General features: G+C 56.4%; 1 protein-coding gene across 1 annotated transcript in view; it reads right to left on the bottom strand.

The window, feature by feature from the left end:
• The window catches only part of PRSS57 (serine protease 57), a 98176-nt gene that overhangs the window by 70042 nt on the left and 8446 nt on the right, over positions 1 to 19688 (bottom strand). The window contains exon 2 of the mRNA XM_086946736.1: positions 11022 to 11178. Within this exon, the coding sequence (XP_086802862.1) occupies positions 11022 to 11178 (157 nt within the window). The remainder of the gene's footprint in view (positions 1 to 11021; positions 11179 to 19688) is intronic.

Below are 19688 nucleotides of genomic sequence, written 5' to 3'. Positions count from 1 at the left end.
ACTGTATCGCTGATACCCTTGCTTCAAGAATCGTATATAAAGAGTGTTGACCTTATCCTCGTGTGGTGTCCGTCTGTGGGGGGGAAGTTACTTGTCTGTACGATCGCTGGAGACGGTCCTCCCCGGAGGCCTCTCCTCTTGTCCTCGGCCGACCCTCCAGGTCCCTGTCTAACATTGGTGGCCAGCGGCGCGATCCGAACCAACGCATAATCGTACAGAGAGTAACTCACCCCACGACTCAACCACAATGTCAACAAAAGAGAGCGGATCCACAGAGAAATTCCAGATGGAGAAACTAGAAGAGTACAGCCATCGAGAGCTAAAGCAATTTTGCATAGAACTAGGCATTGCTACCACCGGGCTGAGCACGAAAGAGGACTTCAAACTCGCCCTAGAATCTTGGGCAGAAACGGGTACGGCCGTACCCCAGAACCAAAACCTCGAGGCACCAGAAACAAACACCACTCCGACGGAAGGAAGGAGAGCGGGTCTCTCCCTGGAGGAGATCCAAGAACGAGAGAAAAGCAGACTCCATGAATTAGAGTTGGCACGGCTCTGGTTGGACGGAGAGCTGAAATTGGCGGAACATAAGATAACCTTAGAACACTTGCGGCTCCGGGAGGAGCGGGAAGAGAAACAAAGGCAGAGAGAACTCGAAGAGAAAAAACTGGCATACGAACATGAGCGCAAGCTAGCAGAGATAGAGATGCGGAAACAGAATAAAGATCTCGGGGTGCCCGAGCGCCCGCACACCCCGGGCACTGCCGAACCAAAAGTCCACATCCCCAAGGATGTCGTCAGAGAATATTATCGAAACGACGATATCCAGCAATGGTTTAAGGCCTACGAGATCGCCATGACCTCCCACCGGATTGATCGAAATGACTGGGGAGCCGGGCTATGGGGGAGGTTCGTCAATGAAGGGCGCGACGCCCTGCTGCAGCTCCCGGACCATCAGATGACATCCTATGACCACATGAAGGCCGCCCTCCTCACTCGATACGGACTCACGCCCGAGATGTACCGCCAGAGGTTCCGCGACTGCAAGCGGATCCCGGGTACAACTTGGGTGGAGTATGTGAACTATTTTAGCCGAGCCTTCGAGGGGTGGATCAAGGGCAGCCACGTAACCACCTACAAGCAACTCTTTAACCTCATTGTGTGGGAGCACCTCTCCAACAATTGCTTTGTCGAGCTCAGGCAGCACCTCCTCGACAGTAAACTGACTGAACCTCGGCAGCTCGCCGCCGAAGTTGACCGATGGGAAAGCACTCGAGTTGCCCGAAGTGGGCCAAGTGAACCAAACAGAACCAACCAAGGTCCCCATCGCCCCCGAGGAGGAGGAGGCCAGGGCCGGGGCAGAGACGCCGTCCCGGTAGCTCCCGCCAGCAACACCCCGCCCCCGGCCGGCAGGGAAAACCCCCCGATGCGTCCGGGGTTCCGAGCCAACGTTACTTGCCACCGGTGCCAGCGGACCGGCCACTATGCCAACGACCCTAACTGCCCGAAGAACCAAAGTCCCATACCCCGCCAGGTCGCTGCCGCTGCCCTGGGAGAGGAGCAAGCTCCCGAAGATTATGAAGAATACGAACAGGAACAGCCCGAGTGGGAACCTGCCGCCATGATCCTGGCTTGCCTGGGGGAGAGAGACATGATTCCGCGGGCTCCCCTACCCGCCAACACGAGGAAATACAGCCAGTGGGTGAACATTAATGGGCGCAAGGCCGAAGCCCTGCGTGACACCGGGGCCAGTGTGACGGCAGTCCGCTGTCATCTGGTGACCCCGGACCAGATCTTGCCAAACGTTCTTTGCCCCGTCCGATCAGCTGACAATTCAGAGAGCCTGTGTCGGATGGCCTGCGTCCCCTTCGAATGGGGAGGAGTGTCCGGTATGCTAAAGGTGACTGTCCGCGATGATGCCCCGGTGGACTGCCTCCTGGGAAACGACCTCGAAAGTTCCCCCTGGGCAGCCGTTGAGCGAAGAGAGCACCTGGGGATGTTGGGCCTCCCGGACTGGGCCTGCGTAACGACCCGGTCCATGGCCGCCCGCACCATCCCCGGTCCCGAAGAACCCGAATGGCCAGCACCTCCTCCCCCGATCATCCCAGAGGGGGACGCCCTCAGTACTGATCCCCCAGAACAAATCCAAGAAGGGCCCACTCAGCTCCAGGATCTTCCAGAACTGGCCCAGTGGCGTCAAGAGGGTGGGCCCACCCAGGAACAATTCCGGCAAGAACAGAAGACCTGTCCCTCCCTCGAGGGACTCCGACAGCAGGCCCTCGCCCAGAGCACAGGAGACACCTCAGGGGCACACTGGATCGATTGGGACAATGACCTACTGTACAGCGAACAAAGAATTGCTGAATTGGGGTCCAGCCGGGTGCTGGTGGTGCCCCTCCGCTTCAGAGACTTCCTTTTGAACTTAGCACATGATGTCCCCCTTGCCGGGCACTTGGGACAAGACAAAACCTACAACCGCCTGGTAACACACTTTTACTGGCCCAAAATGCGAAATGATGTCTCCAACCACTGCCGGGCCTGCCCCACCTGCCAGGCCAGCGGTAAGAGCGGCCGAAAAATCAAAGCACCCTTGCAACCATTCCCCGTCGTCACCACTCCGTTCGAACGGGTGGGAATAGACATTGTGGGGCCCCTGGACCCCCGAACAGCACAGGGGCACCGGTTCATCCTGGTCCTGGTGGACCACGCCACCCGCTATCCCGAGGCCATTCCTCTTCGGACCGTAACAGCACCAGTGGTAGGCCGAGCCTTAATGGGGATCTTCTCTCGAGTGGGCTTCCCCCGGAAAGTCGTCAGCGACAGGGGCACGAACTTTATCTCCAAATATATGAAATCTCTCTGGCAGCAGTGCGGGGTTACCTACCGGTTCACGACCCCCTATCACCCGCAAGGAAACGGACTGGTCGAACGGTTTAACCGCACTCTCAAGGGGATGATCATGGGCCTGGAGGAACCCCTACGTCGCCAATGGGACGTGCTGCTCCCGTGCCTCCTCTTCGCCTACCGAGAGGTTCCCCAGAAATCCCTCGGTTTTAGCCCCTTCGAGCTCCTGTACGGGCACCCTGTCCGGGGGCCCCTCAGCCTGGTTAAAGAAGAATGGGAGATGACCCCCCAGAAGACCCCCCCGGACGTGTATAAGTACCTCCTGACCCTCCGCAACCAGACCCGGCGATTCAGGGAACTCGCCAAAGCCAATCTTGAGGCCAGTCAGGAGGACATGAAGAAATGGTACGATCAACATGCCTCCTCCATTGAGTTTGAGCCCGGTCAGCAAGTATGGGTGATGTCTCCAGTCGAACCTTGTGCCTTGCAGGACAAATGGACAGGGCCCTTCAAGGTGATTGAGCGCAAGAGCCCTGTCACCTACCTAATAGACATGGAGTCCCCCCGGAACCCCCTCCGGGTCCTCCACGCCAACAGACTCAAACCACATTTTGTACGCTCGGAACTCAGCCTACTGATGGCAACAGATAGTGGGGCGGAAGAAGACTCCGAGCCCCTCCCTGACCTACTGAGGACCCGTGAGAAAGATGGCTCAGTGGACGGGGTCCGACTCTCCGATGCCTTGACCCCGGAACAACTGTCAGGCTCTCCTACTGCTATTTGCGAACCTGTTCTCGCTCACCCCGGGGGTCACCCCCTGGTGCCTCCATGACGTGGACACTGGGGATAGTCCCCCTATTCGACACAGGGCGTACCGAGTGCCGGATCGGGTGCGCGCCTGCATCCAGACCGAAGTCTCTAAAATGCTCGCACTCGGAGTCATCGAGCCATCCGACAGCCCCTGGGCCAGCCCAGTCGTACTGGTCCCCAAAGCTGCCGCCCCGGGCACCACCCCTGAGCTCCGATTCTGTGTAGACTATCGGGGCCTGAACGCTGTCACCCGAACCAACGCTCACCCCATTCCACGGGCAGATGAACTGGTTGACCGTATGGGGGCTGCCCGCTACCTGAGCATCTTCGATCTAACAGCGGGCTACTGGCAGATCGGCCTCACCCCCAGAGCCCAAGAACGATCCGCCTTCTCTACCCCGGATGGGCCCACCCAGGAACAATTCCGGCAAGAACAGAAGACCTGTCCCTCCCTCGAGGGACTCCAACAGCAGGCCCTCGCCCAGAGCACAGGAGACACCTCAGGGGCACACTGGATCTATTGGGACAATGACCTACTGTACAGCGAACAAAGAATTGCTGAATTGGGGGCCAGCCGGGTGCTGGTGGTGCCCCTCCGCTTCAGAGACTTCCTTTTGAACTTAGCACACGATGTCCCCCTTGCCGGGCACTTGGGACAAGACAAAACCTACAACCGCCTGGTAACACACTTTTACTGGCCCAAAATGCGAAATGATGTCTCCAACCACTGCCGGGCCTGCCCCACCTGCCAGGCCAGCGGTAAGAGCGGCCGAAAAATCAAAGCACCCTTGCAACCATTCCCCGTCGTCACCACTCCGTTCGAACGGGTGGGAATAGACATTGTGGGGCCCCTGGACCCCCGAACAGCACAGGGGCACCGGTTCATCCTGGTCCTGGTGGACCACGCCACCCGCTATCCCGAGGCCATTCCTCTTCGGACCGTAACAGCACCAGTGGTAGGCCGAGCCTTAATGGGGATCTTCTCTCGAGTGGGCTTCCCCCGGGAAGTCGTCAGCGACAGGGGCACGAACTTTATCTCCAAATATATGAAATCTCTCTGGCAGCAGTGCGGGGTTACCTACCAGTTCACGACCCCCTATCACCCGCAAGGAAACGGACTGGTCGAACGGTTTAACCGCACTCTCAAGGGGATGATCATGGGCCTGGAGGAACCCCTACGTCGCCAATGGGACGTGCTGCTCCCGTGCCTCCTCTTCACCTACCGAGAGGTTCCCCAGAAATCCCTCGGTTTTAGCCCCTTCGAGCTCCTGTACGGGCACCCTGTCCGGGGGCCCCTCAGCCTGGTTAAAGAAGAATGGGAGATGACCCCCCAGAAGACCCCCCCGGACGTGTATAAGTACCTCCTGACCCTCCGCAACCAGACCCGGCGATTCAGGGAACTCGCCAAAGCCAATCTTGAGGCCAGTCAGGAGGACATGAAGAAATGGTACGATCAACATGCCTCCTCCATTGAGTTCGAGCCCGGTCAGCAAGTATGGGTGATGTCTCCAGTCAAACCTTGTGCCTTGCAGGACAAATGGACAGGGCCCTTCAAGGTGATTGAGCGCAAGAGCCCTGTCACCTACCTAATAGACATGGAGTCCCCCCGGAACCCCCTCCGGGTCCTCCACGCCAACAGACTCAAACCACATTTTGTACGCTCGGAACTCAGCCTACTGATGGCAACAGATAGTGGGGCGGAAGAAGACTCCGAGCCCCTCCCTGACCTACTGAGGACCCGTGAGAAAGATGGCTCAGTGGACGGGGTCCGACTCTCCGATGCCTTGACCCCGGAACAACTGTCGGGCTCTCCTACTGCTATTTGCGAACCTGTTCTCGCTCACCCCGGGGGTCACCCCCTGGTGCCTCCACGACGTGGACACTGGGGATAGTCCCCCTATTCGACACAGGGCGTACCGAGTGCCGGATCGGGTGCGCGCCTGCATCCAGAACGAAGTCTCTAAAATGCTCGCACTCGGAGTCATCGAGCCATCCGACAGCCCCTGGGCCAGCCCAGTCGTACTGGTCCCCAAAGCTGCCGCCCCGGGCACCACCCCTGAGCTCCGATTCTGTGTAGACTATCGGGGCCTGAACGCTGTCACCCGAACCGACGCTCACCCCATTCCACGGGCAGATGAACTGGTTGACCGTATGGGGGCTGCCCGCTACCTGAGCATCTTCGATCTAACAGCGGGCTACTGGCAGATCGGCCTCACCCCCAGAGCCCAAGAACGATCCGCCTTCTCTACCCCGGATGGCCACTACCATTTCAAAGTGATGCCATTCAGTATGAAAAACGCTCCAGCCACTTTTCAACAACTCGTGAACCAGGTATTGGCGGGCCTCGAAGAGTTCAGCGCCGCCTACCTGGACGACATCGCTGTATATAGCCGTCACTGGGCAGACCACCTTCACCACCTCCGAGAAGTCCTGCACTCCCTCCAACAGGCCGGCCTTACCATCAAGGCCAGCAAATTCCAGATTGGCCAGGGGTCCGTGACCTACCTCGGACACCAAGTGGGGAGCGGTCTGGTGGCCCCCCTCCAGCTCAAGATCGCTGCCATCCAGTCCTGGCAGCCACCCGTCACACAAACCGAGGTCCGAGCCTTCTTGGGGCTCACTGGATACTACTGGCGGTTTGTGAAAGACTATGGCAGCATTGTGGCCCCTCACAGAACTCACATCCAAGAAAAACCCCAAAACAGTCAACTGGACCCTGGACTGTCAAGCGGCCTTCGAGAAGCTGAAGGCCGCCATGTGCACCGCTCCTGTGCTCCAGGCCCCCGACTACAGCCGAGAATTTATCGTCCAGACGGACGCCTCAGATCATGGCATTGGGGCAGTCCTCTCCCAACTCAACGCTGAGGGAGTCGACCAGCCAGTGGCCTTCATCAGCCGACGCCTGCTAGCTAGAGGACAGCGCTGGAGCACCATCAAGCGGGAGGCCTTCGCCGTAGTGTGGGCCCTCAAGAAGCTCCGGCCCTACCTCTTCGGTACCCATTTCCGGGTACAAACAGATCACAGACCCCTGCAATGGTTGATGCAGATGCGGGGGGAGAATCCAAAACTGTTGCGATGGTCCATCTCCCTGCAGGGGATGGACTTCACTGTGGAGCATCGTCCAGGCCAGGACCACGCCAACGCGGACGGCCTGTCACGCTTTTTCCGCCTCGACGAGGAGAGTACCCAAGAGGATGGGTGACTCTCCCCGCCTTCAGCTGTGGGGGACGCATGTTGGACAGGCCTCGTGAAAGGCTCGCTCCCTCCCCGCATGGCAGGGCCCGGACACCGGCTCTCCCGGTGTCACCAGAAGAACTACCCCGGCAACCCGCAGAAGCCACCCGCAACCCGTCCCCCACGGGACGCCTGCTCCCGAACATCCCAGCATCGGCTGACCCGGGCCACCGTCAGCACCATTGCCCGGGCCCAGCCGCCATCTTGGACACTGCACCACGAGGCCGCGTGGCCTCAGCTCGACCCCAACCCTGGGCCTGGCCAGGCCCCGACATCGAGGCACCACCATCCACCCAGGAGGTGAAGAGACCACTTGGCAGGTCAATGGGAGAGAGGAGTGTCGATGGCTCTCCCCCGCCAGGTGCCGATCGCCCCCAGCCTCCCCGGGCGCTGGCTCCACCCCCCTGCTGGGTGTCTGGACTCCCTCATCCCGGACCTCCCAACCTCCAAGCGCGAGGGTCCGGACATCAAAGGAGGCCAGACCTATATCTGGGGCAGCTCCAGAGCAGGAAGGCAGTTGTATCCTGGAGTCGAGAGACACCTAGAAGAACTCATCCTTGACGGACTGTTGGCGCTGCCACAGCCCTGCCTTGTGAATCGTCGTCCTGCCTGCTGGCGCTGCCGCGGCCCTCTGCAACCTACATCCTCGTCGGGACCTGCATGCGCTGCCGCGGCCCTCTGTAACCTACATCCTCGTCGGGACCTGCTGGCGCTGCCGCGGCCCTCTGCAACCTACATCCTCGTCGGGACCTGCTGGCGCTGCCGCGGCCCTCTGCAACCTACATCCTCGTCGGGACCTGCTGGCGCTGCCGCCGCCCTCTGCAACCTACATCCTCGTCGGGACCTGCTGGCGCTGCCGCTGCCCATCCTTGTGTGAACCATCGCCCTTGCGGCTGGCGCTGCCGCGGCCCTTCTCAAGTGAGACTTATCATCCGAGCCTGCTGCCGCTGCCGCGGCCCGACCTTCCAGAACTCCGAGCTCGAGGATTGTGAGCTATCCATCTTACCACCTCAGTACCAGATCGGTACCAAGACTGTCCCGCTACCCCTTTCCCTGCCAGAGACTAGAATTGAGTGGACCCTCGTGTCCCGATCTCACTGTATCGCTGATACCCTTGCTTCAAGAATCGTATATAAAGAGTGTTGACCTTATCCTCGTGTGGTGTCCGTCTGTGGGGGGGAAGTTACTTGTCTGTACGATCGCTGGAGACGGTCCTCCCCGGAGGCCTCTCCTCTTGTCCTCGGCCGACCCTCCAGGTTCCTGTCCAACAAGGCCCCTGACTACTCCAGAGAGTTCGTGGTCCAGACCGACGCCTCCGAACATGGCATCGGGCCGTGCTCTCCCAGGTGGACGACCAGGGGATTGATCATCCAGTAGCCTTTATCAGCGGGAGGCTACTACCCCGGGAGCAGAGATGAAGCACCATCGAGCGAGAGGCCTTCGCAGTAGTCTGGGCCTTGAAGAAGCTGAGGCCCTACCTATTCGGTACCCACTTCCTGGTCCAGACCGATCACCGTCCTCTCCGGTGGCTCATGCAGATGAGAGGAGAGAACCCTAAACTGCTACGCTGGTCCATCTCCCTCCAAGGGATGGATTTTACTGTGGAACACAGGCCTGGTGCCGACCACGCCAACGCCGACGGCCTGTCCCGCTTCTTCCACCTCAGCGAAGAGAACCCCCAAGAGGATGGGTAGTTCTCCTCGTCTTTCAGCTGGAGGGGACGCATGTTGGACCCGGCCTCGTGGCGTGGCCCTCGCTGACCCCCATAAACCCCGAACGACGGACAGAACTGATTTCCGGCCACCCAGAACTATAAACGAGACTCCTACATCGGACCTGAAACGACCTCCAGACCGCGTGCCTGCACCCATGCACGTGACCATCAGACTCCATGTTTGGCCACCCCGGCCAGCAGGCCGCCTTCTTCCCTTTCGGCAGCCTCTGGCCGCTCCCGGCTGCAGCTGGGCGTGCGCATCCGGCACGCCCCGACCCGCCCAGGGGGTGAACGACTCACCAAGTACCCGAAACCAAGGCTTCCATCACACCTCCGGCCCCCTCCAGAGGAACTGGATGTCCTCACACCTCCGACCCATCCCTGGGGGCTGGTTTCGATCGCACCTTCTGGCTTCCTAGTGAGCTGGCTCCAGGCCTTGATGAGCGTCTGATGCTTTTGGACCATGCGTCCAGGGAATCCCAAAGACACAGCCGCCCAGACAATCAGGCGCCTGGCCCTCGGACCTCCAGCCTCCTGCCTCTGAGGGTCCGGACATCAAAGAGCTCCTGGACTATAAGACAGCCTGCCTTCCATCTAGCCGGCAGTTGTATCTTGGACAAGAAAGCCCTGCTGATCTGATCGCGGCTGACCTTGAGGAGAACAGACTCTGACCCACCGAGCCCTGCTGACGTCGTCGCGGCTCATCCTCGAATCTACGGAACGGAACCATCGGAGCCCTGCTGACGCTGTCGCGGCTCACTCTCGAAGAGTAAGACCTGAACCATCGGAGCCCTGCTGAGGCGGTCGCGGCTCCCTCTCAAAGAGACAGACCTGAACCATCGGAAGCCTGCTGACCTCGTCGCGGCCCACTCTTGAGATCGAGAGGCATTTGCTACCATCTAGGGCCCTGCTGACGCTGTTGCGGCTCTACCTGCCTACGAGTACAACGGAGTACTCCTGACCAAGCCCTGCTGACCTCGTCGCGGCTCGAAGAACTCTCTGGTCCGGCTGGACCATCGACGCTACCCTCACGACCATCTGGAATAAGAAGTGAGAAGGACAGCCAGTCCCATCGCCAGCCCCCGTACCCCCCAGTTCGAGGATTGAGAACTGTGCGCAGGGTGCGTGGCGTGCCAACCGGCCCTCTAAGACTGTCCCGCTTCCCCATTCCCTTGGTACGAGACTTTCGCGATCCCTCGATCGCTGTGTATTGCTCCTTATCTTTATACTGATAAAGTTCATACTTGATAAAGATTCACGGTGTGGTGTCCGTTCGTAAGTGTGGTGTGTCGACAGTGTGTACGATCAGTCCTCCCCGGCGGGGACTCCCCCTCGATAAGACTCGGCAGTAATTGTGGGAGAGGAGGTCTCGGGTGGTTAGGAGAGTCATCCTGACCCCTGGGGTCACCGCCTTCCAACATGGTGCCATAATGGGACTAATTCCTTTGGGTCTCTCACTGGATTGAACTGATTCGCATGAGTGAGTTGTTGTGTTGGGTCGCCCTCGAGAGGTCTTGCCCATTTGGTTTCTTCCTCCTATCTCTGACTACTGAACGCCTCTAGTGTAACACCGGAAGTGGTGAGCATGCTTCCCACACCTACATGTAATGCTATGGTGGAAACATGATAATTATCGATTACAACTATTTTGAGTAACTCCTATTAAGAGTGTCAGTGGGGTTCCGGGTCATTGAGGCCATGAGTTATGCTGGACAAACACCGGGTATTATGACTCATGTTTAACTGCATATACATAATTCGTTGTTTTTGATATTTTTGTAATGATTTTATATGTATGGCGTAGGTGTAATCATGTCAGCTAAAGCCCTGAAGAAGTTCACGAAGAGCGAAACGTGTTGGATGTTTGGATGTTTTAGGACAGAAATCAATATAGAAGTGATGAGAAGTTAGGGACTCGTGTGATCTTACTGGACCAGCTCTACTCATGCCCCGCCCCCACCCTGGACCCGTGTGTATTTTCAGCGCCCGTCAGCAGCGTCTTTGCTGCTGGCTGCAGTTTTGGGAGCGCACCAAGTTGCCAACCTCAAACTACGGGTTCGACAGCCACAACTTCTCTATGAAGCATTTCGGTAGCGGTTCACACCCAGTGGAGGGAGCTTCGAAGCGCCTGGCCTGCAGGCAGCGCCTGGGTGGCAGAGTTGTGTCTGCTGTCACTCTACGCAGAATGTGCCATGGGGCCAGATGTGAGTGAGCAGAGAGAGACGCACTACCTTGTCTTAGGCGCAGCGCCTAGAAGTGTGGGGGAGGGGGGAGGAACAGACACACTAACTAATCTTTAGAGCATTGGCACCTGGTTTGGTTGAATTCCTACATGATATACCCCCCTCCACCCCTTATAAATAATGAACCTTAAACCTTTCAGAAAGGAGGAGGGCGAGAACGGGGTGCCAATACTCACACATCGTCGAAGCAGTGCGCCGCCGTCATCACCCACCGTCGCCGGATGAGGGCGCCCCCGCAGTGGTTCTGGCCGTTCAGCAGGATGGAAGCCATGTAGGGCCGGGAGTGGGGGGTTGCCTCCCTGCCCCCCACGATCCAGCCACGCAGGAGCTTCCCTGTGCCAAAGAGGGACGCGGTTAGGACAGCCGCCATCTACACCTGAAGGCAACCCTGTGCCTTGCACCCCAAAACCAATGAGCTGGGGTTTAGCACAGAAACCTCCCGCAGCTTATCTCGGATCACACTCACTCATAGGCCAGTCAGAGCACACTCTCAAAGCACACTCACTCATAGGTCAGTCAGAGCACACTCGCAAAGCACTTTAACTCGTAGGTCACTCAGAGCACACTCTCAAAGCACTTTCACTCGTAGGTCACTCAGAGCACACTCTCAAAGCACACTCACTCGTAGGTCACTCAGAGCACACTCTCAAAGCACACTCACACGTAGGTCACTCAGAGCACACTCTCGAAGCACACTCACTCATAGGTCAGTCAGAGCACACTCTCAAAGCACACTCACTCATAGGCCAGTCAGAGCACACTCTCAAAGCACACTCACTCATAGGTCAGTCAGAGCACACTCTCAAAGCACACTCACTCGTAGGTCACTCAGAGCACACTCTCAAGCACACTCACTTGTAGGTCCCTCAGAGTACACTCTCAAAGCACACTCACTCGTAGGTCACTCAGAGCACACTCTCAAAGCACACTCACACGTAGGTCACTCAAAGCACACTCTCAAAGCACACTCACTCGTATGTTAGTCAGAGCACACTCTCAAAGCACACTCACTCATAGGTCACTCAGAGCACACTCTCAAAGCACACTCACTCATAGGTCACTCAGAGCACACTCTCAAAGCACACTCACTCATAGGTCACTCAGAGCACACTCTCAAAGCACACTCACTTGCAGGTCACTCAGAGCACACTCTCAAAGCACACTCACTTGTAGGTCACTCAGAGTACACTCTCAAAGCACACTCACTCGTAAGTCACTCAGAGCACACTCTCAAAGCACACTCACTTGCAGGTCACTCAGAGCACACTCTCAAAGCACACTCACTTGTAGGTCACTCAGAGTACACTCTCAAAGCACACTCACTCGTAGGTCACTCAGAGCACACTCTCAAAGCACACTCACACGTAGGTCACTCAGAGCACACTCTCAAAGCACACTCACTCATAGGCCAGTCAGAGCACACTCTCAAAGCACATTCACTCGTAGGTCAGTCAGAGCAGACTCTCAAAGCACACTCACTCATAGGTCAGTCACAGCACACTCTCAAAGCACACTCACTCATAGGTCAGTCAGAGCACACTCTCAAAGCACACTCACTCGTAGGTCAGTCAGAGCACACTCTCAAAGCACACTCACTCATAGGTCAGTCAGAGCACACTAAGCACACTCACTCAGAGGTCAGTCAGAGCACACTCTCAAAGCACACTCACTCATAGGTCAGTCAGAGCACACTCTCAAAGCACACTCATGCGTAGGTCACTCAGAGCACACTCTCAAAGCACACTCACTTGCAGGTCACTCAGAGCACACTCTCAAAGCACACTCACTTGTAGGTCACTCAGAGTACACTCTCAAAGCACACTCACTTGTAGGTCACTCAGAGCACACTCTCAAAGCACACTCACTTGCAGGTCACTCAGAGCACACTCTCAAAGCACACTCACTTGTAGGTCACTCAGAGTACACTCTCAAAGCACACTCACTCATAGGTCAGTCAGAGCACACTCTCAAAGCACATTCACTCGTAGGTCAGTCAGAGCACACTCTCAAAGCACACTCACTTGCAGGTCACTCAGAGCACACTCTCAAAGCACACTCACTTGTAGGTCACTCAGAGTACACTCTCAAAGCACACTCACTCATAGGTCAGTCAGAGCACACTCTCAAAGCACACTCACTCGTAGGTCACTCAGAGCACACTCTCAAAGCACACTCACTTGCAGGTCACTCAGAGCACACTCTCAAAGCACACTCACTTGTAGGTCACTCAGAGTACACTCTCAAAGCCCACTCACTCATAGGTCAGTCAGAGCACACTCTTAAAGCACACTCACTCGTAGGTCACTCAGAGCACACTCTCAAAGCACACTCCCTTGCAGGTCACTCAGAGCACACTCTCAAAGCACACTCACTTGTAGGTCACTCAGAGTACACTCTCAAAGCACACTCACTCGTAGGTCACTCAGAGCACACTCTCAAAGCACACTCACTTGTAGGTCACTCAGAGTACACTCTCAAAGCACACTCACTCGTAGGTCACTCAGAGCACACTCTCAAAGCACACTCACACGTAGGTCACTCAGAGCACACTCTCAAAGCACACTCACTCGTAGGTTACTCAGAGCACACTAAGCACACTCACTCATAGGTCACTCAGAGTACACTCTCAAAGCACACTCACTCGTAGGTTGGTCAGAGCACACTTTAAAAGCACACTCACTCGTAGGTCAGTCAGAGCACACTCTCAAAGCACACTCACCCATAGGTCAGTCAGAGCACACTCTCAAAGCACACTCACTTATAAGTCACTCAAAGCACACTCGAGAAAGCTTGGCTCCTCGACCAGACCACAGACAACAGGACCGCCCTCAAACAAGCCACCCGCAAGCACCACCAGCTCATCCGCACCACCAAGAAGAAATCACTGAAGGAACGACTGGACAACAACGCCCACGACAGCAAGGAACTCTTCAGCATCGTCAAGGAGTTCTCCAACCCCTGCACCGGCAACAACGACATCACTCCTTCACAAGATCTCTGCGACTCTCTCGCCTCGTTCTTCCACCGCAAGATCGCCGACATCCACAACAGCTTTGGCGCACCATCCACGCACCCAACCGTCGAACCAACGCCCCCCACCGCTACCCTCCGCACCTGGTCCACGGTGACCACCGAAGACACAGCCCGCACGATGAACACCATCCACTCCGGATCTCCGACCGACCCCTGCCCCCACCACGTCTTTAACAAGGCAGACTCTACCATCGCACCCCAACTCCGGAACATCATCAACACCTCCTTCAACACCGCCACCTTCCCGGAGAGCTGGAAGCATGCCGAGCTCAGCGCCCTACTGAAGAAACCAACAGCGGACCCCACCGACCTCAAGAACTTCCGCCCCATCTCGCTCCTCCCTTTTCCTGTGAAATTCATCGAGAAGATCGTCAACAGTGGTAAAGGAACTCCTCAAAATCCTGGAGCCCCCACCAACTCAGGATAATCCTGCTGGGAAGTGTAGAGAGCTAGCAGAATTTTTCCATCTAAAAATTGAAAACATCATAGCTGCCCTGCCCCAAGTCATACAGGTTGCACAGATAGGCAATCAGATAGCAGGAGAAGGCCCCCGCCTGGATACCTTCGTTCCAATCCCTATAGCTGAGGTCGCAAAGGAGCTAAGATCCATGAAGAGTGGTTCACCAGAGGATCCAGCTCCAATGAGATTTTTTAAACAGGCAACATCTGTGGTTGCAGCTCCTATAGCGAACCTGATTAGTGCATCACTTATCCAGGGTGTGGTGCCGCCGAGCTGGAAAAGAGCGGTTGTAAAGGCTCTTCTGAAGAAACCCAATCTGGATTCGTCAGATTTGGCTAACTTCAGGCCCATCTCTCTGCTGCCGGGTCTTGGTAAGATCGCGGAAAGTCTGGTTAATCGACAACTATCCGTCTTTCTGGAATCCAATGGCTTGCTGAGAGACTCTCAAACCGGCTTTCGGCCAGGACAGGGCACAGACACCGCCCTCTTGGCAGTTGTTGAGGAAGCAAGGAGCATTTTGGATTCAGGAGGGTCAGTGGCAGTGATCCTCCTGGACCTCAGTGCTGCCTTTGACACTGTAAACCATCAAGTGTTGATCCAACGGCTGTCCAATGTGGGGGTCACAGGAGTGGCGTTGCAATGGCTTAGGTCGTTTCTGCATGGCCGTACCTATCAGGTCTGGGAAGGCAGCGAGAATTCTCCATCTATCCCCCTCCAGTGTGGTGTGCCACAGGGCTCCTCGTTGAGCCCTACGTTGTTTAACGTCTATATGGCCCCCCTGGAGGATGTGGTGGCCCCTTTTGGGATATGCTGACGATACCCAGCTGGTGGTCGCATTGTCTCAACTGGAGAAGAACCCAGATGCGCTGCGCTGTGCCTATGCCTGACCAATGTACACACCTGGATGTGTGAACGTCGCTTAAACTAAACGGTTCCAAGACGGAGATAATGCTGTTAGGGCACAAGACTCCCTCTCTCCCCTTGACCGTTTGGCCCAGCTGTCTGGGGGAGCTCCCCAGCCCCAAGCAGGAGATCAAGAGCTTGGGAGTCTGGTTGGAGCAGGATCTCTCCTTTAAAACTCAGGCCAAGAAAACGGCGGGTTTTGCTTTGGGCTTCTTCGTTCAGCCCGTAAAGTCCTGCCCCTCCTCCCCTTGCCATCGAGGAGGTTACTCATCCAGGGGTTAATTATCTCCAGGCTTGATTACTGCAACGCCATATTCCTTGGTGCTCCGGAAGCCACGCTCAGTAAGCTGCAGCAGGTGCAAAATGCTGCGGCTAGGCTGCTGACTAACACATCAAGGAGACAATCAGCTAAGCCCGCCTTGGAAGCATTGCATTGGCTACCGGTGAGAGAGAGGGTCAAGTTTAAGGCTCTCTGTACGGCCCACAAGATTCTTCAAGGGAAAGGACCCCCTTCTTTGAGGAAGCTAGTGGTGCCTTACAAACCCAACAGAGCTCTTCGCTCTGATCAAAAACATTTGCTACAGGTCTCCAGAGTCCACAAAGCTCGCACTGGAGGCAGAAGATTCTCGGTGCATACAGTCACCCTTTGGAATTCGCTCCCTATGCAACTGCGTCGTGAGACTTGCATCCTTCGTTTTCGGAAGTCTCTGAAAACACACCTTTTCCCATCTTAACACGCTGGATAGCTTTGCATCGGTCTGACGGACTCCTTGATAAGCGCTGGGATGCCCAAGGGTAACCACGCGCTATATGAGACTCAAATAAATAAATAAATAAAACAGACAGCTGATCACCTTCCTCGAGACGAACGGATCCCTCGACCCCTCACAATCCGGTTTCAGAGCCAACCACAGCACCGAGACCGCACTGATCGCAGCCACCGACGACATCCGAGCCCTGTTCGACAACGGGGAAACAGCGGCACTCATCCTCCTGGACCTCTCCTCAGCGTTCGACGCGGTCTGCCACCGCACTCTAGTTCAACGCCTCAGCAACATCGGCATCCAAGAGAAGGCACTGGAGTGGATCATCTCGTTCCTCGACGGGAGAACACAGAGAGTTCGCCTCCCCCCGTTTCGATCCGAGGCCACCAAAGTCATCTGTGGCGTACCACAAGGATCATCACTCAGCCCCACCCTCTTCAACGTCTACATGAAACCACTTGCAGCCATCGCACGCCAACACAACCTCAACATCATCACCTACGCCGACGACACCCAGCTGATCCTCTCCCTCACCAGGGACCCCGACATGGCCAGAACCAGCCTACACGAAGGAATGAAAGACGTCGCCGAGTGGATGAAGAACAGCCGCCTGAAACTGAACTCGGACAAGACGGAAGTCCTCATCCTGGGACAATCGCCCTCCGCCTGGGACGACTCCTGGTGGCCTCCCGCCCTGGGCACCGCTCCCAAACCAACAGATCACGCACGCAACCTGGGCTTCATCCTGGACTCTTCACTCTCGATGACCAGACAAGTCAACGCCGTCTCCTCATCGTGCTTCAACACCCTACGCATGCTCCGCAAGATCTTCCGCTGGATCCCGACCGAAACCAGGAAGACGGTCACCCAGGCACTCATCACCAACCGACTGGACTACGGAAACTCCCTCTACGCCGGAACCCAGCCAAGCTACAGAGGAGACTCCAATGCATCCAGAACGCCTTCGCCCGACTCATCCTGAACATCCCCCGACGTAGCCACATCTCCGGCCATCTGAGGGACCTGAACTGGCTCCCCATCAACAAGAGGATCACGTTCAGGCTCCTCACCCACGCACACAAGTCTCTCCACGACCATGGGCCCCAAGTACCTCAACGACCGACTGACCTTCTACACGCCCACCCGCCAGCTACGATCCACCAGCCTCGCCCTCGCCGCCGTACCACGCATCCGAAGAGCCACCACCGGAGGCAGATCCTTCTCCTACCTGGCGGCCAAGACATGGAACTCCTTCCCCATCCACCTCCGACTGACCCAGGACCATCTCGCCTTCAGGAGACAATGCAAGACCTGGCTGTTCGAGCAGGAGCGGACCCCATCCCCCAAGCGCCTTGAGACCCTCCCGGGTGAGTAGCGCGCTATACAAGTGTTCTGATTGATTGATTGATTGACTCTCAAAGCACACTCACTCGTAGGTTAGTCAGAGCACACTCTCAAAGCACACTCACTCGTAGGTCAGTCAGAGCACACTCTCAAAGCACACTCCCTCGTAGGTCCGTCAGAGCACACTCTCAAAGCACACTCATTCGTAGGTCACTCAGAGCACACTCTCAAAGCATACTCACTCATAGGTCAGTCAGAGCACACTCTCAAAGCACACTCACTTGTAAGTCACTCAAAGCACACTCGAGAAAGCTTGGCTCCTCGACCAGACCACAGACAACAGGACCGCCCTCAAACAAGCCACCCGCAAGCACCACCAGCTCATCCGCACCACCAAGAAGAAATCACTGAAGGAACGACTGGACAACAACGCCCACGACAGCAAGGAACTCTTCAGCATCGTCAAGGAGTTCTCCAACCCCTGCACCGGCAACAACGACATCACTCCTTCACAAGATCTCTGCGACTCTCTCGCCTCGTTCTTCCACCGCAAGATCGCCGACATCCACAACAGCTTTGGCGCACCATCCACGCACCCAACCGTCGAACCAACGCCCCCCACCGCCACCCTCCGCACCTGGACCACGGTGACCACCGAAGACACAGCCCGCACGATGAACACCATCCACTCCGGATCTCCGACCGACCCCTGCCCCCACCACGTCTTTAACAAGGCAGACTCTACCATCGCACCCCAACTCCGGAACATCATCAACACCTCCTTCAACACCGCCACCTTCCCGGAGAGCTGGAAGCATGCCGAGCTCAGCGCCCTACTGAAGAAACCAACAGCGGACCCCACCGACCTCAAGAACTTCCGCCCCATCTCGCTCCTCCCTTTTCCTGTGAAATTCATCGAGAAGATCGTCAACAGTGGTAAAGGAACTCCTCAAAATCCTGGAGCCCCCACCAACTCAGGATAATCCTGCTGAGAAGTGTAGAGAGCTAGCAGAATTTTTCCATCTAAAAATTGAAAACATCATAGCTGCCCTGCCCCAAGTCATACAGGTTGCACAGATAGGCAATCAGATAGCAGGAGAAGGCCCCCGCCTGGATACCTTCGTTCCAATCCCTATAGCTGAGGTCGCAAAGGAGCTAAGATCCATGAAGAGTGGTTCACCAGAGGATCCAGCTCCAATGAGATTTTTTAAACAGGCAACATCTGTGGTTGCAGCTCCTATAGCGAACCTGATTAGTGCATCACTTATCCAGGGTGTGGTGCCGCCGAGCTGGAAAAGAGCGGTTGTAAAGGCTCTTCTGAAGAAACCCAATCTGGATTCGTCAGATTTGGCTAACTTCAGGCCCATCTCTCTGCTGCGGGGTCTTGGTAAGATCGCGGAAAGTCTGGTTAATCGACAACTATCCGTCTTTCTGGAATCCAATGGCTTGCTGAGAGACTCTCAAACCGGCTTTCGGCCAGGACAGGGCACAGACACCGCCCTCTTGGCAGTTGTTGAGGAAGCAAGGAGCATTTTGGATTCAGGAGGGTCAGTGGCAGTGATCCTCCTGGACCTCAGTGCTGCCTTTGACACTGTAAACCATCAAGTGTTGATCCAACGGCTGTCCAATGTGGGGGTCACAGGAGTGGCGTTGCAATGGCTTAGGTCGTTTCTGCATGGCCGTACCTATCAGGTCTGGGAAGGCAGCGAGAATTCTCCATCTATCCCCCTCCAGTGTGGTGTGCCACAGGGCTCCTCGTTGAGCCCTACGTTGTTTAACGTCTATATGGCCCCCCTGGAGGATGTGGTGGCCCCTTTTGGGATATGCTGACGATACCCAGCTGGTGGTCGCATTGTCTCAACTGGAGAAGAACCCAGATGCGCTGCGCTGCGCCTATGCCTGACCAATGTACACGCCTGGATGTGTGAACGTCGCTTAAACTAAACGGTTCCAAGACGGAGATAATGCTGTTAGGGCACAAGACTCCCTCTCTCCCCTTGACCGTTTGGCCCAGCTGTCTGGGGGAGCTCCCCAGCCCCAAGCAGGAGATCAAGAGCTTGGGAGTCTGGTTGGAGCAGGATCTCTCCTTTAAAACTCAGGCCAAGAAAACGGCGGGTTTTGCTTTGGGCTTCTTCGTTCAGCCCGTAAAGTCCTGCCCCTCCTCCCCTTGCCATCGAGGAGGTTACTCATCCAGGGGTTAATTATCTCCAGGCTTGATTACTGCAACGCCATATTCCTTGGTGCTCCGGTAGCCACGCTCAGTAAGCTGCAGCAGGTGCAAAATGCTGCGGCTAGGCTGCTGACTAACACATCAAGGAGACAATCAGCTAAGCCCGCCT

The sequence above is a fragment of the Lissotriton vulgaris genome, chromosome 12 (assembly GCF_964263255.1).
Source record: "Lissotriton vulgaris chromosome 12, aLisVul1.2, whole genome shotgun sequence".
Taxonomy (NCBI): domain Eukaryota; kingdom Metazoa; phylum Chordata; class Amphibia; order Caudata; family Salamandridae; genus Lissotriton; species Lissotriton vulgaris.
The sequence above is the reverse complement of the archived record's forward strand: the minus strand, read 5'-3'. Positions and strand labels throughout refer to the sequence as shown.